The sequence below is a fragment of the Crassostrea angulata genome, chromosome 2 (assembly GCF_025612915.1).
Source record: "Crassostrea angulata isolate pt1a10 chromosome 2, ASM2561291v2, whole genome shotgun sequence".
NCBI lineage: Eukaryota > Metazoa > Mollusca > Bivalvia > Ostreida > Ostreidae > Magallana > Magallana angulata.
Window position 1 is genome coordinate 990,584 of NC_069112.1, and position 23,890 is coordinate 1,014,473.

The 23,890-nt window shown below is 33.4% G+C and overlaps 2 protein-coding genes across 5 annotated transcripts in view; one reads left to right on the plus strand and one right to left on the minus strand.

Annotated features, from left to right (window-relative positions):
* Positions 1 to 23,890, minus strand: part of LOC128171377 (uncharacterized) — a 253,998-nt gene that overhangs the window by 95,327 nt on the left and 134,781 nt on the right. For 2 of the 4 annotated variants that reach the window (XM_052837162.1, XM_052837164.1), the window contains 2 exons: positions 4,429 to 4,485; positions 3,103 to 3,160 (listed from right to left, as the gene is read on the minus strand). The gene's annotated coding sequence lies outside the window, so the exon portion shown is untranslated. Of the gene's footprint in view, positions 1 to 3,102; positions 3,161 to 4,428; positions 4,486 to 5,290; positions 5,393 to 23,890 lie in introns of those variants that run through there. The other 2 variants (XM_052837161.1, XM_052837165.1) reach the window with 2 other exon arrangements.
* On the plus strand, positions 11,237 to 12,663 carry LOC128171392 (uncharacterized). Its single transcript, XM_052837187.1, has one exon. The coding sequence runs from the start codon at positions 11,394 to 11,396 to the stop codon at positions 12,618 to 12,620; it is 1,227 nt and encodes a 408-aa protein (XP_052693147.1). The 5' UTR covers positions 11,237 to 11,393; the 3' UTR covers positions 12,621 to 12,663.

Consider the following 23,890-nt stretch of genomic DNA (forward strand, 5'->3'; position numbering starts at 1 on the left):
GAGAAAGTGTACTATATGATTATCTAGCAGACAAAGTCAGAGAGAAAAAAAAATAAGATGTAGAGTACACATCACAATTAAGTTAATTCAATTACCGGGTATTTACTGTCTCAATTTACCTAACATGTACTCCTGCTCTTTCTATTTCTTTCTCTCAATCTCTGTTTCTCACAATTTCAATACTAAACATGCATTCTTGGCCTCTCTCTCTCTCTCTCTCTCTCTCTCTCTCTCTCTCTCTCTCTCTCTCTCTCTCTCTCTATCGATCGATCGATCTTATTCCTCCTCTCTCTCTGATTTTTTTTTTCTAACACATGCTTTTTCTCTGTCTCCTCAGATTTCTCTTCTAAACATGTATTTTTGCTCTCTCTTTCTATCTATTTCTGTCTTTCAGACAAACTACATTAAACATGTACATGTACTAAATATATCTTACTCTCAAAGATGTAATCTCTCTCTCTCTCTCTCTCTCTGACCTATTCTTATAAACATGTGCATCTTACTATTGTAATTCCTCTCTCTTTTTCTCTCTGAGTTACTCTCTGTTAAACATATGCATCTTTCTATTTCTCTTAGACATGTAATCTCTCTCTCTCTCTGTTTGTCTCTCTCTCTCTCTCTCTCACATTATTACTCCTTCATTCACTATCTCTAATTTTACATTCTTTCTCTAAGCCTCTGTCTTTCATTATTTCATAAATAAACATGTAAACACTTTCTATCTTTTATGTAAACATGTGCATCTTACTTATTCTCTCAGACATGTAGTCTTTCTCTCTCTCTCTCTCTCTCTCTCTCTCTCTCTCTCTCTCTCTCTCTCAGATACTTACTCTTTTACATGTACACATGTGCATCTTACTCAGGGCTCTACATTAACTTTTTTTCCTACTTGTCAATTCGGACAAGTGACCAAAACATTTACTTGTCCGAACTTCAACTTCACTTGTCCGAAAAATTTTCAATATTAAAGATCAAATATTGTCAACTTGAAAACTACAGTACTCTATTACTAAAATAAAATCATTTTTTGATTACTCTAGCTATAATTAATAACCTGACTTTTTAAATGGAAACTTAAAGTGTCTTTCCTATATGTACATGTATTTGTTCCATATACTGTAACATTAAACATGAATTGTCAGCTGTAGCTTTGTCATGGCAAATTACAAGACATTTTAAATTTAGCATCAGGTTTAAAAATACATGTAACTGTTATATTGATTTCTCAGCTGTTTTTTAAACTAAACATGGAAAGTCATCATAGTCTATCAATGATGAATGAAACCTAAAATAAGTTACATTTCTTTCCATAATCCTTTATCTTTGCTACCTTTTCGTCCTTTCTTTTTCTTAACATATGTGTTTGGTACTTTGTAAGAACTAAGATCCACACCTTGAAAGTTGTTTGAAATTAGTGAACTTCAATCCCGATCAAGAGTAACTCAATTGCATTGCAATTTGATGTCGGGATCGAAATTCAAAATAACTAATCGATAAACTTATCACAAAACTTTCTTTTGGAGATTTCTTTACATAAAAAATGCACTTGTCCAGTCGGACAATTGGCCAGCAATATTCACTTGTCCGCATATTTTTTTATTCTCAGACATGTAGTCTTTCTTTCTCTCTCTCTCTCTTTCTTGTGACTTACTCTTATACATGTAAACATGTGCATCTTATTCTCTCAGACATGTAGTCTCTCTCTCTCTCTCTCTCTCTCTCTCTCTTGTGACTTACTCTTATACATGTAAACATGTGCATCTTATTCTCTCAGACATGTAGTCTCTCTCTCTCTCTCTCTTTCTCTTGTGACTTACTCTTATACATGTAAACATGTGCATCTTATTCTCTCAGACATGTAGTCTCTGTTTCTTACTCACAGACTTAGTATGTAAACATGTGCATCTAACTATTTTTCTCAGACATTCTCTCTCTCTCTCTCTCTCTCTCTCTCTCTCTCTCTCTCTCTCTCTCTCTCTTCTCTGACTTACTCTGTTAAACATATGCATCATTCTATTTCTCTCAGACATGTAATCAATTTCATTCTTGTATTATTACTTTCTCTCACTATCTCATGATTTTACAGCTAAACATGTACTTCTTATCTCTCATTAAATCTGTTCTCTTGCTTTCTAACTGTTCTCTCTATCCCTCACACTTTCACTACCAAACCTCTCTCTCTCTCTCTTCTAACATGTAATCTTGTTTTCTATCACCCCTCTCTTCTCTCTATCTCTCTCTCTCTCTTTCAGATGAACTCAACCAAACTTTGTCTCTTACTCCCTTACTCTTGTTGTTCCGTATCTATCATTTAATATTTATTGCTCTGTATAACATGTCTGTTTGCTCTCTCTCTCTCTCTCTCTCTCTCTCTCTCTCTCTCTCTCTCTCTCTCTCTCTCTCTCTCTCTCTCTCTCTCTCTCTCTGATACTTGCTCTTATACATGTAAACATGTGCATCTTACTTATTCTCTCAGACATGTAGTCTCTCTCTCACTCTCTCTTTTCTCTGACTTACTTACTCTGTTAAACATATGTATCTTTTCTTAGACATGTAATCTCTCTCTCTCTCTCTCTCTCTCTCTCTCTCTCTCTCTCTCTCATTATTACTTTCTTTAATTGCTATCAAAATACAATTCACACCTAATCCTCAAATTTGTGCAAAATGGGAACCCACCAGTGTATACATGTTAATTACTGGCTTATGTCCCATGCTTTGCTATTCCCTTAACCCTGGTTAATTTTTGACTGCCCCCCCCCCCCTAGATAAATCAGCCCTGATATTACCACAAAGGTATGTTTCTCCTCGTCTAACACATCAATAATCAAATGGGAATGTGGGCAATAGTTATATTGTCAGTTCCTGGGTAAGAAGTTGATGTTGACCTCGGCCTATGCTCTCGAGAAACAGTTCTTATCCCAGTACTAACACAATGACCACTGCCCTCGTACCCATTTAAAAGATGTATACTACATGTAAAATGTCTATGAATGACACACGACGACAAACGTGAGATAGCAATGGGTCTCCTGAGTGACTCAGGTGACCTAATAATACAGAGTATAGCTACATGAACATGGTGATATTACATGAATACTATACCACATATATTCTCTCTTTGATCTTTCAGTCAACACGCAGTCAAATACAGCCTGGGAACCTGTAAAGAGACCATCAACTGTTACATTCTAGTACTTGTTGATAGCCCGTGCAATTGCGGGATTTAATATTACATACATTTATATGATACAATGCTTCACAAGATATCTGTGAGCCAATGCTCACTAGTGATACCTCCGCTCTGATGTAAATAGCAAAATAAGCAAAGTCGACATTTAACAGAAAGCTGGCATCCGATTGGTACAGAAATATATCCCATAATATGGCGTGCCTAAACAAATAGTGTGTTAAAATTTCAAGCATCTGCGATTAATAGCTGCTGAGAAATCTTTGACGAAAATTTGTTTGAAAATTTTGGTTAAAAAATAAGCAAAGTCGTCATTTAACAGGAAGTTGACGTTCGATTGGTACAAAAATATATCCTGTGATATGGCATGCCTTAACAAACACTGTGTAAAAATTTCAAGCATCTGCGATAAATTGTTGCTGAGATAAATTTGACAGAAATTTTTGTTACGGACGGACAGACAGACAGACAGACGGATAGACAGACACACAAGGGTAAAACAGTATACCCCCTCTCCTTCGGAGCGGGGGTATAATTATATGTTGATCCATATTTTTTGGTTTATTTATGTAAACATAGTGTCTGATTTTTTTCTTAGTTGCTTTATTAACCTTTTCTCAAACTTGTAAAAATCTACATTTACTATATTAATTTACTATATTAATTACTGCTTACTCTCAAACATGTACCTTCAATCTATGTTTATTCTCTCTCTCTCTCTCCTCTCTTTCTTTCTCTCTCTCTCTCTCTCTCTCTCTCTCTCTCTCTCTCCACACACACATCACCATAACATAGTTATAGAAATGAGGGCCGACACAGGATTTGCCTTCTGTCTGATTGGATTGAAACACTGTTTTTCAAATGTGACACATATCTTCAGTTTGTTCTTATTTATAATTCATCTATGAAATACAGAATGTAACTTTTTATAATGTGGTTATAAAACATGGATAAAATGCAGTTGTGTCTTTACCCCATGTAAAGAACAGACTATAATTGCTATCAAAATACAATTCACACCTCCGTTGACCTCCGCCTATGGTTTCGGGCAACAGTTCTTACCCCAGGACTAACACAATGACCACTGCCCTCATACCCATTTAAAAGATGTATACTGAAATGTCTATGAATGACACACGACGACAAACGTGAGATAGCAATGGGTCTCCTGAGTGACTCAGGTGACCTAAAAATACATAGAATAGTTACATGAACATGGTAATATTACATGAATACTATACCACATATATTCTCTTTGACCTCTCAGTCAACAGCACAGTTAGACACAACCTGGGAACCTGTAAAGAGACCATCAACTGTTACATACTACAGACTGGTATAACCTATCAGTCAACAGTCAGACACAGGGAACCTGTAAAGAGACCATCAACTGTTACATTCTACAGACTGGTATAACCTATCAGTCGACAGTCAGACACAGGGAACCTGTAAAGAGACCATCAACTGTTACATTCTAGTACTTGATGATATCCCGCACAAGTGCAAGATTTAATAAATACATTAATATGATACAATGCTTAATATTTCAAATATTATTTTTTTTGTTCATTTTTGTATATATTTTGTCTGATTCTTTTCTTAATTGTTTTCTTAACCTTTTCTTTAAAATTGAAATAAAAAACCAACTGCATGTCTGGATTATTACAGGAGTGGGGATGACAAATCCAAACTAAAATGGATGATATATACATATTACATACCTATATTTAAGTATTGAATCCTTATTTTTTGAAAGATATAGTCTCATAACTGCAACAGTGTGTGCATACAAATTGAATAACGCGCGTTAGAATAAGGATTTAATGCTTATATTTACATTTTTTTACCTTCATGCCTTATACCTCAAAATTACTGTATTCTCCTATGGGTAAGTTCAAATTAATGGAAGAGCCACAGTAACAGCCACAAGCGTGATCTTTGATTTTCGTTTGTGACGTTGCACTTAACAGCGTTCAACGTTTGTGACGTCACAATTAAAACTCGTGATTTAACCTTTTAGTACCCTGTCTGTGTTATGGTGCTATATCTGCAGTAGCTTTACATGCAAAATATATGTGGAATGTAAATATACATATTATATACCCATCAGTTTTTCTTCCTTGATACTGTCAATTTCACAGTTTGATCTGAGTTTCCGGATCACCACACTGTGGTTTTCCGATTCCGTATCACTGCTCTCTGAAACTGATAACGTCTGTATTTTAGCCCGTTTTTAAAAGAGTTTAAATATAAAATACAGTCAAACTTCGTTATCTCAAACTAGATGGGACTGTTTATCTGAGTATTTGAAATATCAAGGTACAATACTTAAAGCGGAAGGAAAGTCAAAAACACATTTTATTTATATTGATAAAGTGTTTTAAATCATCACACGTGGTCATGCTGTGTTGAAAATAAACTACATAATTAAGCTATAATGCACGTTTGAAGTTAGAGAAATTGTATTTACACGAGATTGACATGATGTAGAACTCTTTTGTATTGAAAACCAAGTTTGGTTTACATACACGCATACAACATATAAAGTGCTCTGAATAAAACGCTGGTTTACACCTTTCGTTACTCAAGTTATCGACTGAACAAAAATAATGTTTAGATTCAAAAGTCAATCCAAAGAATATTATATGTATGCATAAATATATTATTTTTTATTAAAGCACACAGTGGGCCAATTCATTTCATTTTGTAATCCTACAAATTTATTCTTATCAAAATAGAATGATGTCGATTATTTGTTTCAAGGACCCCGCCCCCTCTTCTCAGTACAAATGTATTATATATTCAAATACATTAATGTATTAATTTAATTAAATTAGTTTATTAAAACATCCTACCATATTCACCATTCTATTAATGATCACTATTGATGTGTATTATTTGTAGTATAGGAAAACGGTCTAGGAAAAACAAAACATTTTTTTATGAACATTCATCGCCCAGTCACCTTTCCTATTTTATGTATTATACATGATTTATTCATATAGATGTAGAACACAATCTGTTCATTGTTTACAAATTAATGTAAAAGGTTCGCTACCAATCTTTCCTGTATTAAAATGTATGAAATTAAAAGACGTTAGTGTATGCTAGTAATGCAACTGTGAAACGATAAGCACGTGCCTTTATCATTGTGATGGCATGATCAGAAAAAGTTCACACATTATTGAACGGTTTTCGCTATTCTGCAGGTTTATAGAAGGAAACATATTTGCAAATATAAATATCAAGTATCACCTTCTATGTATACTCTAAGTAAATTCCCAGTAAATATATTCACCCTTTACATAATCATTCAATATAATTTCATTGCTAGCTTAGTATATATTTTGATACAAACTCCCACTGACTTGGATTCGGCTTTCATAAAGTTTGCGATGCGGTTTTTAGATTCATTTGTCGATGAACAAAAAAATTTATACAGTCATTCTTATATTAATTTCATCTTTATATTACTTATTAAACGTATATATACTGTATAAACATTTTTTTTTTTAAAAAGGGGTTCTGTGTCTGACCAAACGACTTGTCTTGTCACTAGTACATTGAGCTGTTGGATTGAAACAACTTACCCCCTCCTCCCTTACCTGAACTAAGTTACAACAGTTTTTTTCTTCAACACTTTACATATGTACATGAATGACACGATTTTGAAGGTTTGTTTCCGGGTCAGCCATTTTACATAGTTGATTTTTAAAACTATCGCGTTTTATCTCACCTAAATTGTCACGGGCATGATATATGGAAGAAGTAGACTACATTGTAGAATATATGATATGACAAACCTTTTTTTCACGGGGAACAATCATCTAAACGGATAGAAATAAACTTTCCTTTCCTCTTCCCAAATCGGTCTATCGTCTGTTCGACATACGTCACAGCGATGCTTAGACGTTTCGCCACCTAGCAATTTCGACCCCAAATGGTTTCGGTCCCAGATAATGAATTTACCGGTTTTCAAAAATAGAAAAAGGCTGTTCGAATATTTAGTTTTAAATGTATTAATCGGTCAACTTAGTTTTCATTATTACTTTATTTCATCTTTATACTACTTAACGTATACATGTATGTACTCGAAGTAAACATTTTTTAAAGTAAAGGGGTGGGTGGAGGGATCGGGGGGGGGGGGGGGTAAAAATTGATTTGAGATCATGGATGACTTCTAAAGCAATCCTGTATTTCTACATATTTTGCAGAAATGTTTGCCAGAACAATTCAAGTGAATTTACTGGTCAGTTTCACTGTATGTGCTTTGTTTCATTAATCCATGTTAAATTTCATTATGCGTTTGTGAAATAAAATTTTAGAATTATCTCTTGGACGGCAATCCTGCTATCTGTAGCGTTCCTGTTGAGTCACGAAGAAGTGTGTTTGTTTATAACAGAATGTCTGATTCTGACTGACACCGGAAATCGTGTTTATTTCAGCAGCAAAATCATCGCACTTGTTGATCTGAACACAAGCACATAACAACATTTCAAGGACATTCGGTACACGCACTTTTGCACAAAATAAAATAATCAATGAAAGCAAAATATATACGGTAAAAATCGAATGACATAATGGGTTTTTTTTATGAATTACAGCTAGAAATGTTATTCGCATTATAGACACAATCTATTTAAGAAACAGCATACATTAAACATATAAATTATAACAAAGCTATTAATATACATTAAACATATATAAGCAACAATCACCAAGATATTATAATTTTCAACTTTTAACCTAAGGTGTGTTATTTTGTTTGCCCCAACCCTCCTCCCGGAGGAAGGGGTGGGGGGGGGGGGGTACAGAGGCGGATCCAGCAATTTGGAAAAGGGGGGGGGGGATTCCAATTGATGAACATCATTGCGTACAAAAATCATTATTTGTCAATAAACAAGGCCTTTTGAACGTTTTGCATGCCTAAATTTAAAAAACAGTTATTTCGTCAATATCTATTTCATATCTATTTTAATATCAGAGTGCACTGTATTTATTAAGCGTTTTGGGTTTAGGTAAGGAAGATTTGTATAATTTCTAGCCTTAAAAAAACAAGTCTACAGCCATGAGAACGTGCGTCTGTGCCAAATAGAAAGAAACACTACGAAAGAAAAAATAATTCAGACTAATTACGACAAGCTATAATTATAAAAAGGAATTTTTTTTGGGGGGGGGGGGGGCGGGTATTTTTTTTATGTTTTTGATGTGTACACTCTGAACTATTTATCGATTTTGATTTCTATCGATTGCCTTCTTAAAGAAAGGTCTAAATGATAGGATATGACAAAAAATTAAATTGGAATAGTTTATTTGCTGAATAGATGGAACATGTGTAATACAATTGTACAAGCAATATAGTCGTCCCAGGGAATTTAATTGATGTTACATCTGTATTGGGTGCGCCACATCATTCGGCACTAGTATAGATGCGATCAAATTCAGGAAAGTTTTGAAAAGTTGTGCATTTTCATAATGGTTTACATATAAACCCCTTACACGGTATTTTTGAAACATAACCTCCGATTCTCGGAAACAAAACAAAAAAGGCTTTCTTTTGTGTTTCATGTGGGTATGAAGGTATCTAGCATTCCAGAAAAATAACATAACCCGCATAAGCGGGTTTAATTTTCTCTGTATTTTTCTTTCTTTTTTTTTTAGTATGAAACGAAGTAAAACTTTTTTATTATAATTACTTTAGTTAACTTAACAATACATTTGAAAGCAGCTTTTAAAAGTAAAACGAATGTTTGTACTTGAACGCCGTTTTACTCGATGGCTTGTCAGTTCAAACTGTATGTTTTCTCATGGAAGTGAACACCGGATGCTGAAGGGGAGTACTTTTTTCGATTAAAAAATAGTGACGGTTTTTCATATCAGAAATACATGTAAATTACGGTACGTTGTGAGAAAATCTTTAGATAAGCAATTCTTAAAGCATTTATTTGATATAATTACAGTATTTATATTACAAATGGGAAAAATTGCCTTTAAATATGCATTAGAAGTTTAAAAAAAAATTCATATGTCCCAGAGAAGGGGGGGGGGGTTCCGACCCCCGGAACCCCCTCTCTGGATCCGCCAATGGGGCATGAGGTCTATTTTTAGTAGCTTTACTACACTGCTTTAATAAGTTGGATTTTTTTAAAACTAAAACCACGCCATCGTTTAAAAATCGTCAGCGCAAGACACGTCCTTTACTTCCTATAATTAGGCAACTTTCAAAACAAAGAAATATTTGCAGGCTTCAGGATCGGGGGCGGATTAGGGGAGGGGGGTGGATTGGGCCTGCCCTCCCCCACACTTATGTGGTATTTCTTACTTATCAACACTGCATGCGTAAGCAAGAGAGAGAGAGAGAGAGAGAGAGAGAGAGAGAGAGAGAGAGAGAGAGAGAGAGAGAGAGAGAGAGAGAGAGAGAGAACACATGTACAAGATTAACCCTGACTCTTAATACAAATGTGAAGTATGGGGGTTCGAAACTGGGGAGCATTTTTAATTTATTCTTCTAATAAAACACATAATTTCCGCTGAGTACTATTTGGAGTATGCTCCAAAAGCTGGTGGAGGAAATTTTTACGTCTCTAGAAGAAGACAAAGCACGGAAATTCATGTAAAATGTCCTGACATGTATACAAACTGTACGTGTATTCAGATCAATTATTTCTCAACAAAATATAACACATTATTTACCTGTATATTATGCCCTTTATCATCTGCAAGCATGGAGATGTGTCTGCATCTATAACTGGTGAAATTCTCTTTCTACCTCTCTATCCCTCTCTCTCTCTCTCTCTCTCTCTCTCTCTTTTTCTCTCTCTCTCTTAATTTTTAGCTTTTATCATGCGTGTTTTAATTAACTAAAGTACTATATCATTATTTTACATAAACAAGCTTAATTTTTATAAAATGTAAAATAAATACCCAGGTTCCAAAGCAGAATATATATTACATCGATCAGACTTAATTTCTTTCCATAAATGTTTACTTATAAGAATAAAATTTGAGAGAGAGAGAGAGAGAGAGAGAGAGAGAGAGAGAGAGAGAGAGAGAGAGAATATTACAGACCGTTAATTACCTCGTTCTTTTAAAAGTTGTTTATATCTACGCTCCATACCCTCTTTTCCAAAACCATTTGACATAAACACAGTTTGTTGATAAATTTCCTAATAACACTGGATTTATCGTCTTTGTTGCTCAAAAGTTCATCAGTGTTTAAATATAACCGTACACGCCTAATTAAGTGTATATATCAAATACGATAGACCAACAAAGTACAAAAGCCACCCCACTTGCTGAACCTATACACTTCTATTCAATCAAGTCATCGCCTTTCATGTATGCATGTTTTAGACTTTCCAGATCTGTTCCAGCTCGCCCATTCTTTCCACAAATTGTTTATAAAATATGTTTTCGGAATTTCATAAGTTAAAGTGACAAACACTTATAAATACACGTGTCTACACCACATTAAAATCCCTTGGTAAGTTCACACGCACCGTTGTATTTTGTGATGCGATTTTTATAAACCTTAATCTTTGAAATAATTAATTAAACATAAGCATTATTCACAATTTTTTCTCAAAATGTAAGATTGCATGTAACTTTCAATAAGACATCTGCGTTAATTATGTCCATTTTTTGGCACTAATCGATAGCACAGTGCCGATAGTTGTAGCTTATACTCGGTCAGTAGTAAGATTTTTACATAGTGTCTAAAATTTTCATATTATCGATGTTACACAACGAATGAATTCATGTATCTTTATCTCTCTCTCTCTCTCTCTCTCTCTCTCTCTCAATGAATACAAATATCGGCCAAGTGATTATCTATTTAAAAAAATTAAATAATAGTCATTTATAGAGTGCATGCAGTTGCATACGTAAATCTGAAATTTTAATAAATTTCGCGATTCTAAGAATTTTTTTTATTGCTGTACATTGTACATTGTAACAAACACACATAAACATTGACTTTGGTATCATCGAAATTTGTTTCTTGAATAAAAAAGAAAAGATTGAGATATGATTCCGGCTACCTGAGGAATGGCCACGTAAATTTGACCGGACAAATTTTAGCCGAAAAAGTGTGATTTCCAGTGGCAATTTACTTGGGATTTTACAGAATTCCTATTCGTAAGTTATGAACATCTTCGGATAAAGTTTTTGACAATTTTGAATATTGAAAAGACGTTTATTTGTGAAAATGTCAACAAACCAACAACAACAAAGGGTCACTAAAAAATCCGAACAGTGTTCACTGAGTTCATCGAGCCAGGTAAACAAAGATGTAAACAAAAGTATTCAGGAGTTACAGACTTCGATAAACAATTTAAAGCACAAACTCTTTAGGTATGAATCTTTGGTTGACGATGTTACCAAAATAAAATCTATAATCGAAGATGAGGATTCTGGGGTAGTCAAATCACTGAAATATGTGTCCGAACAATCGGAATGCAATTACGATGAGATTCACTCTATTCGTTCTGAAAATGCGCAACTTCGAGGTGAAGTCGATTTATTACGTGCGATGATTATCAAGATGGATCGAAAGATGGGCCACCTCGAACATGAAGTAACAGATTTACGTTCTCGTTCAATGCGGGATAACATTTTGATTCATAATTTTGCTTACACCCCCGGCGAGAACTTATCAGAAAGCATTCCTCAGTTAATTCATGAAGTTTTAGGGGTGCATGTCTCGTTTGTTCGTATTCACAGGAACAGTGTAAAGGGCATGATGAACTCCAGACCAGTGTCAATAACCGCAAAATTGGTAGACAGAAGCAAGAAAGACGAGATTCTGCAAGCACAGAAAGCTAAGAAACTACAAAGGGTTAAATTACCATTCTTTATAACATCCCAAGACCCACCTGTAGTGCTTGAAGAGCGCAAAAGGTTATATGCCATCTCAGATTCTCTCCGGGAGCAAAAAATTAAGTCAAAGGTAGAACGAGGGCGGTTAATCCTACCCAATGGGGAATATTACCGAGATACTGTTCCAAAGATTGAGACGGCGGATGCCTTGCAGCTAACACCAGACGCGATTGATGCCCTACAACTACCCACACATTCAACGCAGCCTACTAAACTTAAGGGTTCCGAAATTTTGGCAACGGGTGTAAAAGTTAGCTCGGTGGAAGAGGTCCAGGACCTGTACAGAAAGGTGTGTGTTGATCCATATTCTGCGGCGGCGGATCACCGTATTCTGGTCTATAGGTTTGTGGATTCTGCGGGGAAAACTCATGAAAGTTTCTGGGATGACGGGGAGCACGGTGCCGGCCGACGCCTTCTACAATACATGAAAACAAATCAAATAAACAACGTGGGTGTGGTCATTACGCGCTGGAGTGGCCCCAGACACCTTGGTCCGGACCGCTGGCGAATCATGGAGGAACACTTGTGTGAGGTAGCCAATACTCTGGATGGGTGAACTTGTTATTTCATATGGTTAAAATACAACCCAACCAATACAATGACAAGAAATAACTATTACATATATGTAATTTGTAAATATCGTTAAATTTAAGAGTTTTTTCACTGTTTTCCTTAAACTCTTTTTTTCATTTATTTATTTATATATTTATTAATTAATTTTTTTTATTTATTTATTTATTTTCATAATTATTTATTTTTTTCATCTACCTTAGTATTATTTATTAATTTATTTTCTTTTTTATTTATCTTTTTATGCTACCTTTAGTACGCCGGAAATATTTTGTCTATTGTCGTCAACTTTCATTTTATATTTCCCTTCTCTTTGTATAATTACCCGGTGTTATTTTTATTTTCTTTATAAAGTTCGAATTAAAACATTTTCTGAAGTAATTCGCATACATCTCAGCAATTCTATTTACCTAATTATTTTTTAAAATATATTAATTATTTATTTATATCTCTTTTTGTGTTACCTAAGTACGCCGGAAATATTCTGTCTACTATCGTTAATCTAATATTCTGTATTTTCCTTTTCGTTACAATTGTCCGGTTTAGTGTCAAGAGTTCAATTCAAGAGTTAAATCTTTTTGTTTTAATGTATGCAGATGACATGGTAATTTTCTCCGAAACTGCACATGAGCTTCAAGAAATGTTAAATACATTGTATTCTTATACATCTGTCTGGGATCTTACTGTAAATGTACAAAAAACCAAAATTGTCATTTTTAGAAATGGTGGTAAAATTCTCAATTGTGAAAGGTGGCATTTAAATGGTGAGCCAATTGAGGTTGTCGATAGCTTTATATACCTGGGCCTTTTGTTACAATATAATGGAAAGTTTAACAATACACAGAAACAGTTGGCGAGCCAAGGGAGAAAAGCCATGTTTTCTTTAAAGTCAAAAACAAGTCAATTGTATCTGAATACAGAAACAATGCTGTCAATTTTTGATACTTATATTGCTAGTATATTAAATTATGGCTGTGAGATATGGGGCATGCATGCTGCAAATGATATAGAAAAAGTGCATTTAGAATATATTAAATTTGTGTTAAGTGTGAAGAAGAATACAAACACTGCACTTGTATATTTTGAAACTGGGAGGCTACCTATGAAAACTATACGATTGTTTAGAATATTCAAATTTTGGTTCAAATTGTTACAAAGTCAGAATTGTATTTTGCAGTCCTGTTATAAAATGCTGTATAATGAGTGTGAATCGTCTTTGGCACCTGCTGAAAATTGGGTTACTGTAATTAAGAATAAACTTTTTGAAATAGGTCTAGGACATATATGGTATGAACAGGAGTATATACATTGTGAAACCTATTTTCCTTTAATTAAGCAAAGAATCATTGATCACTTTACTCAACAACTTGTAGAACAGATTAATTCCTCATCTCGATGTTATTTTTACAAGCATATTATTGACCAGTTTTCATTACAATATTATTTAACAAAATCAATACCTTCTAAATGTAAGAAACAAATTACAAGAATTAGATTGTCATCTCATAGACTTGCAATTGAAAGTGGACGACACACTAATGTACCAAAAGAAAGACGCTTATGTAAATTTTGTTCAGATATTGAAGATGAATTCCATTTTGTTTTGAAATGTCAGCAGTATAGAGAAATCCGAGTAAAATATATTAAGAAATATTATTGGAAAAAACCTTCTGTATACAAATTTATACAATTATTAAGTGTTCAAAATTTTAAAGAACTGTGTAATTTGGGGAAGTATCTCCATCTAGCTTTTAATATTCATGATAATTAAGAAAAATTTCTCTGGTTTCTTCGCCTGTTAGTAAAATTTTATTTTATATACAATCATGTTCATGTACCATACCATTATTTCAATATTGCTATATTTAAATGTAATAACCTATGCCATAAGATGTATGTCTTGTGCAAATAAAGAATATATAATATATAGTGTCGCTGAGTGATATGGTCGAGGTATTTTGGCGTGTTTTTTTCTTTTTCGGCTAAAAAATACCAAATACTATATAGAATATGCACTCATATCCTCAGAAACTAATCATACTCTTCTCTTTCCTCTCTTTCTTTCCCTCTCTTTCTTTTCATGTTACTGAAATGAGACTTATCCTGGAAAATATACGCCTAGGAAAGGCAGATCTACGAGCCGATAATTTGCATATATATTTGCCCAGTCTGTGTTTACAGATCTTAATGAAATATACTAATAAACCTGTAATTAATAATGGCTGAAATTAAAATCATTTCGGTTAATTGTCAAGGATTAAATGATGCTAAGAAAAGAAAAGATATTTTTCAATTCTATAGACAACAAAAATGTAATATCTTATGTTTAGTAGACACACATTTTACTGAGGAGATGGAACAAGATATTAGAAACGAATGGGGTTATGAGGCTTGTTTTAATTCCTTTTCTTCGAAATCGAGAGGAGTTGCTATTCTCTTTAATAACAATTTTGATTTCAAAATACATGAGCAAATCAAAGTAGAGAATACAGGGAATTTATTGGCACTTAGTATCTCAATAGAGAATAGAAAGTTAAGCTTAGTATGTTTGTATGGACCTAATGAGGATTCTCCAGAATTTTACCAGAATTTGAGCAATATTGTTAACAAATTACAAAACGATGAGATGATTATTGTTGGAGATTTTAATTTGGTATTAGATACAAGTCAAGATTATTATAATTACTTACATGTTAATAATCCGAAAGCGAGGGAAATGGTCTTAGAGCATATGATGTCTTACAGTTTAGTAGATATATATAGAGAATTTCATCCATATGACAAGAGGTATACTTGGAGAAAACCTACACCTCTGAAACAAGCACGTCTAGACTTTTTTCTTATTTCAGCTTCACTTATAAAAGAAGTTAGAAATAGTGATATCATGGTAAGCTATAGATCAGATCATTCTCCTGTTTTTATCTCTTTAAAGTTTAATGATTTTAAACATGGTAGTGGCCTTTGGAAATTTAACAACTCCCTTTTAAAAGATTTAGAGTATGTGCAAAGTATTAACTGTCATATTAATCAAATTAAAATCCAATATGCAGTTCCAGTGTACAAAAAAGAGTTTATTCTAGATATTCCAGATTGTGAAATCCAATTTACAATTAACGACCAGCTTTTTTTGGAGACACTGTTGATGGAAATTAGATCAAAAACTATCTCATATGCAAGCTATTTAAAAAAGCAAAGGACAGAAAAGGAAAAGGGGTTACTAGAAGAGCTTTTAGAATTGGAAAAGGAATATGAAAAACATATAGATAAAATAAATGAAAAGAAAAAAGAATTAGAAAATATAAGAAACTATAAGGTCATGGGTAGTTTGGTGCGTTCACGCTCTAAATGGATAAATGAGGGAGAAAAACCAACTAATTATTTTCTAAATTTAGAAAATCGTCACTATACTAGTAAAATTATTCCAAAGATAATACTAACAGAAAATAATGAACAGATAGAAATAGTTAAACAAGAGGAGATTTTAAAAGAACTGGAAAATTTTTATAAAAACTTGTATGCAAATAATTTGATGATAACAGAAAGTACAGATATTTCACTAAGTGACATTCTAAAAGATTATTCTGTCCCTAAATTATCTGACAATGAAAGAAAATCAATTAAAGGATATATAACATATAAGGAAGCTTCTTCGGTTTTAAATAGTATGTCAAACAATAAAAGTCCAGGCAGTGATGGGTTCACAGTTGAATTTTTAAAAATGTTTTGGAATAAATTAGGCTCCTTTGTTGTTAGATCTTTAAATTATGGATATAAAGTAGGAGAATTATCATCTACTCAGAAACAAGGAATTATAACTTGTATACCCAAGGAGGGAAAGAGTAAATTCTCCCTTGGTAACTGGAGACCTATCTCATTGCTCAATGTTATATACAAAATTGGGTCAGGTTGTATAGCAAGCAGGATAAAAACTGTTCTAAATAAAATTATCAGTAATGACCAAACTGGCTTCATCTCTGGAAGATATATAGGGGAAAATATTAGATTGATTTATGATCTGATGAACTATACAGAAAATAATTATATTCCAGGGGTATTAGTTATGATTGATTTTGAGAAAGCATTTGATTCTGTTGCTTGGGAATTTATACAAAATACACTCAATTATTTTAATTTTGGCCCATTTATCTGTAACTGGATTAAAACTTTTCAATGTAATGTTATGTCCTGTGTGTCCCAGGCAGGCATTTTATCAAACTTTTTTAAACTTGGACGAGGCTGCAGACAAGGTGATCCAATATCGCCTTACATTTTTTTATTATGTGCGGAAATATTGTCAATTAAAATTAAAAATAATGAAGATATTACAGGAATCAAAATTAATAACACCCAATATTTAATATCACAATATGCAGATGATACATCAATAATCCTTGATGGAACTGAGAAATCATTAAGGGCAACCATGAAAGAAATAGATGACTATTATAAATTATCTGGTCTTAAAATAAACCAAGAAAAAACTCAGATTGTGTGGATAGGAAGTAAAAAATATTCTGAAGAAAAAATCTGTTCAGAAATGAATTTTCAATGGACAACTCAATTCAAACTTTTGGGCATATATTATGATGTAGATTTAGATAAAATTGTAAAACTTAATTATGACAAGAAACTTGTTAGGATAAAATCTGTAATCGAACAATGGAGCAAACGACACTTGACTCCAATTGGAAGGATAACACTGGTTAAGTCTCTTTTAATTTCACAATTAAACCACTTATTTATAGCCTTACCAAACCCTCAGAGTAAAACATTAAAAGAATTAAACAATATTCTATTCAATTTTATTTGGAATTCAAAATGTGATAAAATTAAAAGACAAGTATGTACTCAGAAGTATGAACATGGTGGGTTAAGGATGGTTGATATAAATTCCTATATTAAAGGATTAAAGTCTACTTGGATTAGGAGATTAATTAAGGATAATAATTCAAAATGGAAAACACTGCTGGAGAATTCTATTAATTTAGAAAAGCTATTAAATACAGGTTCAGATTATATTATGCAAATGCAAGAATCGTTAAAAAATGATTTTTGGAAGGAAGTTACCATAGCTTTTAAAGAAATCCAAGATAACTTAAATGTAAAATCATGGCAGGATTATTGTTGCCAGCCATTGTGGAACAATAATAAATTTAAGATAGGAAATCAGTCTTTTTTTTATAAATCATGGTATGCTAAAGGAGTTAGATGTGTAATTGACTTGTTTGATGAAAATGAAAACTTTTTAGATTTTGAAATGTTGAAAAGAAAATTTAGTATTCAAATGAATTATTTAACATATATGGGAGTAAGACAAGCTGTACTTTCAGATCTAAGGAAATACAACTTCATTAGAAATGAAGTTTTCAAACCTTTTATACCATTTAATATTAAAACCTTTGTATTAACAAAAAAAGGTTCAAAGCCAATGTATGATATATTAAATCAGACAAATGTAACACCAGTGGGAAAAGAAAAATGGAGTAGACATTTTGTTTTTACAGAAAAACAATGGATTTCAATATTTCATTTACCTTTTATTATTACCTCAGACTCTAAATTTCAATGGTTGCAGTACAGAATAAACCATTATATATTAACTACAAACAGTTTTATGTATAAAATTGGTAAAGTGGATACTAATCTATGTACCTTTTGTGAAGATGCTGAGGAAACAATATATCACTTATTATGGGAATGTCCAAGGGTACAACATTTATTAGCAGAATTTGTTAGAGTTTGCAACTCTAAAGGAATTAGAATAGTCCTTGATAATAAAACTTTTATTCTTGGTGTCTTAGATGATGTGAAGTCAAAAGCGTTCAATATTGTACTCATATTGATAAAAAAATACATATACAGAAGTAGATGCCAGAAAAACCAATTAACAGTAAATGCCCTTATGAATGATTTAAAACAGTTATATAAAGTATTCCAATTCTGTGCAAAAGAAAGAAGTGAAATGGATAAGTTCAATACAGACTGGGAAATTTGGACCCCTGTGATTAACTCACTCTAAGTGCTCTCTCTCTCTCTCTCTCTCTCTCTCTCTCTCTCTCTCTCTCTCAATAAAAAAGGTGCTCAATATGTATTTTTTTTTCTCTCTTAGTAAACGTTCATTATATATGCATTATTGATGTAATTGTTTTCGTTGCTTTCTTAAACATACTTTGTGTTCTTGAAAATTTCTGATGTATGTACGTGATGTATGTAGAAGCAGTTGGCTTTCTAATAAACACTTCATCAAAAAAAAAAAAAAAAAAAAAAAAAAAAAAAAAAAAAAAAAAGAAAAGATGAAATACATATAGTATCATTTAAGTTTACATCTAATGCCCTTTAACATGCGTTTTATTACTTACTGCTAATTCTTGATTACTAGTACTTTCTATATTTCCAAGTAAGATTGCTATTTGTTAACTTTCAGAATAGGTTTTTATTATTCTTATTGGTCTTGATATTTCGAAATAAAAGAAATGAACCTTGTACAAAATAATTCTAAATTACACAGCATTTTTGACACTAAAGAAAAAGCCAAAATTTTACATAGACATTAGCTGTTCTATGAAAATTAAAGATTAAAAAACAAACAACAACAATCGTATAGATAAACCACAAAAAAGATAACTATGCCAGCTTGTATTATAATAACCATGGAAGAGTCGCTAAAACACTGGCTAGTAAAACCAATTTGATTCAGAGTACTATCATGTCATCTAAAAATATTTACAGGATATGTCATAACTTAGTGTTATAAAGGAGATAACTCAAATTATCAATCTCTTCAGCATAACTAACCTCTCTCTCTCTCTCTCTCTCTCTCTCTCTCTCTCTCTCTCTCTCTCTCTCTCTAAGTTAAATGTGTTGTCATGATAATCAGTCCCTTTACACATATCCACCCACCACGCATTATTCACAACCTTTCACCTCGCATGTTTTATCATTAAAACACGGCGATAAAGCTCTGCCATTCGTTCAACTGTATCTGAGATCATGAGCGTGATGAGTTTTTGTACATATATCACCATGTAAAATGTATATTTTACATGTTGCGAACATTTTCTATAGTTTAGCTTGTTGGTAAATTAAGGTTATTTAGCCTTCTTAATTATCGTGAAATTCCTCCTGACTGTGATGTGATAGAATGTAAATTAATGTTTATCAAACGTCTTAACTGCAACAAAGAAATAGGACATCAAAGTAATCAAGTGTAGCTTTGGGAAAGATACTTATTAGAAAGGCAGGATTGAAGGACAATGGTTTCAGCTAAGAAATGTGTGAGTTAATGCAATTACATAACAATTAGCGGATTAACGCAGGAAAATAAATGGGCGTTTACCTTGACGATGGTCAGTTAGGATCAAGAAATATATTCTCTGATTTGGTGATTTATACATGTCAATTATTTAGAGGGTCACGCCAGTAAAATAATATTATATGTTTTAGAGATGATTGTAAAAGAGTTGAAGAGAACAAGAGAATAGAGTCAGAGTTCGATAGTTATATAGAGGTTCAGAGTCAAGATACAAGTCGTCCGTCTAATCCGTTACGTTTTCCCTTACTGTCATATGTAGGTTAACATTAAGTTAGAATTATTAATAAGCGAGTTCCCCCTTTTTAATGTGTACGGAGTGGAGAGTAACTGTTTGTATAATTGTGTTATTAACTGGAATAAATGTGGAAAATACAGCGAGTGTTGAGCTAATTCCCTAGTAATCGCCCGGTACAGAAAATACCCCATACGGTACAAGCCCGGCGGTTATACATACATGAACTCGAATAGGTTTCGAGTCACGTGATCAGGTAATATAAATAGTAGAACCATGCGATGGCGTGGCGCTCTAGGCGCTCTAGGCTTGCTCGTTAGTTGTATGTGTTTTATATAAGGTAAAATGGCAGATAAAATGAAATGCAGTGATATAGGACTATCGAACGAAGAGGCAGTTTCATTATTTTACTTCCTTACTAAACAAGGCGATAGAAAAACTAAGTTGTTTAATCATAAAAACATAACGGGGCTTACTCAGAAACTTGCAAAAAAAAACCCACCACGGTGAGCAGTGCTGTGCACGTGGCAGAGACCGGACCAGCATTTGAATTTTAGCACGAGGGGCGAAGTCCCAAAATTGGCTGAATTTGAAGAACTGTTTCAGGAGGGACATGTAGCGAAGGCCGCGCTCGTTATTGACGAGGAGAAAGCCGTTCACAACAAAGAAACAAAGTCCTTAAGGTGGACTACCACACCTGGAAAAAGTCACTCAAATCAAAGGTAAATTATTTAATTACGAAAGATATGATGATAAATAAACTGTACGTATATGTCAAATAAGCGAAAAAATGTGGGAGGGGGTATTTTGTTTAGCGGGTGGGGGATCCAATGCCTTTTTTGGGGGGTGGGGGTGGCTTTGCTTTACTTATTTAATAAGTTTTTTTTTCAGGGGAAATATACGCAACCACTCCACCTGTAGACCCGCGCATGAAATGTATTACATGAGGAATTCTTTTAAAAGTAAAATGGAAATTAAGTGTTCAAACAGTTGTATCATGCTGCATGTAAGTGTAGGTGTCCCTGACAATACGTTATTTCTTGCATTGCATCTTATGTAGAATAAAGTGCATATATTCATTGAAATTTTGGAAATTATGATCGATGTACTTCAACCACGCCATCATTTAAAGATCTAGGTCAGTTCCTGACTTTGAGCTTTGGAGGACCTTTATCGTGCCAGCGCCTACTAAGACATGTCCTTCACTTCCTATAGTAATAAGCCACCATGGAAATATATATGATAGCTGATTTTTCTAAAATTATGGTTAAGTATGCCCCTCCCCCATGCGCTAATCTAGAGGGGGTCAGGGGTACGGACCCCCCTTCAACCCTTGCAAAATTCAAATTTCTTTAAATTACCTAAAGAAATTGCCAGAAATATGTCTCAACCCCCCCCCCCCCCGGCTAACTCAAATATCCGTCGAACCCTCCCCCCCCCCTCCCGGGGATATTTGTTGGATCTGCACATGCCCCCTCCACTTTCAGAAACAATGCTAAGTAATATATCCTAGAGTTCCTTGATGTATCCGATCATCATTTCTTTGTATATTCTTGTTGTAAATTATTCACGAAAAGGTCTTTATATACACTTCAATCTGTTTTAGAAGAGAGATAACTCAGAGTATCAACCTCACACAACACAGAGATAATTATAACAAAAACAAAAAGTTACAATTTGCGCAACAATATTGATGTGATACGGTTTAAACAAATGTTAATACTCGATTTTATACATGCTTTTTTTTTAATTGACCAACAATTCAGGATTAATTTTAGAAAAAAATCCAGAGATTTTGCAAATTTCATCATTTTCCAAATTGTTCAAAGAGGATATATAAATACCCAATTTCTGAGAGGTTATAACCAAAAACAGGCACGTGGCATCGTTTTTGAAAGCGGGGAGGGGGGGGGGGTAGCAGCCTCATCCAAAAATTCTTGACAAGCAAAAAAAAAAAAAAAGGAAAAAAGGAAAAATAATAAAAAGGTTACATTCCAAAATCCTGAAAATCCTAAACCGTGGTTGGGGGGGGGGGGGGGGGAGGGGGGAGGGGGGTGGGGGTAAACTTTTAACGAAGTAGTATACTTTAAATGTAGTGGTAGTATACCTTTAACTTCAGTTTCACGATTTTTCCCTTACTTTCAATTCACATTTTTACATGATCCCATAAAAGTGTGGAGGGGGGGTAGGGGGCAACTCAATCCTAATTCAATTTTTTGTATGTAAATTTGATGTAACCGAGCAGAAAGGAGGCAGTTGGTGATTTCAGTCGATTTATTAAGTAGATAAATAAAGCATTGACCTATAAACAAAGAAATAATACATTAGACACAAAATAGAGTTTTACATGTACATTTAATATGTTTAGTTTCTGAAATCTTTGAGAATAAGCTACCGTTACTCCAGTATTCATTTATAATATAAAAACATGTTTTGTAACAATTTAACATTTGAACATACAAACAAAATTTAGAAATTACTATGACCAGTTTAACTGCAAAAATACGCTAAAGTATAAACTTTGCAATTAAAATAAAATGCCCAAATCACTAACATGGTAGTAAAGAAATACATAAGTAAATATAATATTAACATACCACAAGATGCAGCAGATATACGCTGGATTGACCGATGATGTTGAAAATGAAATACTGCCTAATTTTACATAGTTTAAACGGTTACTTATATAAAATAGAGAATTAAATTTATTGGATAATGAAAATAAGAAAGACCAATTAAATTACAGAACCAATAAAAAACGAAAGACTTTACTCAGCCAACCCAATCCAGTTGCGCAGTGTAACTGGCGGTTATTTAAAATATAAGACTGTGTTTAACAAAAACGGATAATAAAATAGATAAAACGAATAAATACATATAGAAATATGTTTGATACTATCACATTAAGAAAATTCTTTGCTGCACCAAAAAAGGGGGGAAGCCCCCCCCCCCCCCCCCCCGATGCTACGTGCCTGAACAACTAGCAAGTAAACATATACTTTTTCTTATATATATATGTATTGTTAGAATGTATATCTATAATCTAAAACAGGGTTTCCCATTATTGAGCCCGTTTAATGCCAGCTATAGGACTACCTTACAAGAATTAACAAGCCGCGGAATTAGAATTAAACTATTGTCCCTACTAATGGAAAATCGACGCCACGATATTTGTACTCAGAAGTTTCTGTTAACATTTTTATCAAAAACCTAAGAAGTCCGAGAAAGATAACTCTTCATTTTCAGATCGTTTTATTTTTAATTTTTGTTTATATCTTATCTCTGTTTATTCTTTGAGACTTTGCAGAAATACTTGGCATGCATGCTTTCACTGATTTGGAACTTTTCATTTTCGAGTCCACAAATTCACGGCCTTTAATTAATTTCTGATCACATGCAACACAAAACAACAGGAGAATGTGCATCAATTGTTTAAATGGAAGTCCGGGTCGCCTTCCTGAGCATGTTGTATCTGCCACCAAAGTCAAGACATTCGAAAACAGACTAGATAGATATTGGAAAAACCATCCAATGAAATATGATTACACTGTTGATTATGGAACATTTAAAGGAAATGACCAGGATATCACACAGTCCGATGATCATGAGACTACCGAGATGAACATAGAGGAGCAGCAGCTCCTGCGTTCATAATGAACGTAGGTAAACGTAGGTAGGTAGGTAAACACTTTAAATTAGCCGCTTCCGAATT

Coding starts and splice junctions, on each gene's coding strand:
- LOC128171392 (XM_052837187.1), top strand. CDS start 11,394: ATGTCAACAAACCAACAACAACAAAGGGTCACTAAAAAATCCGAACAG.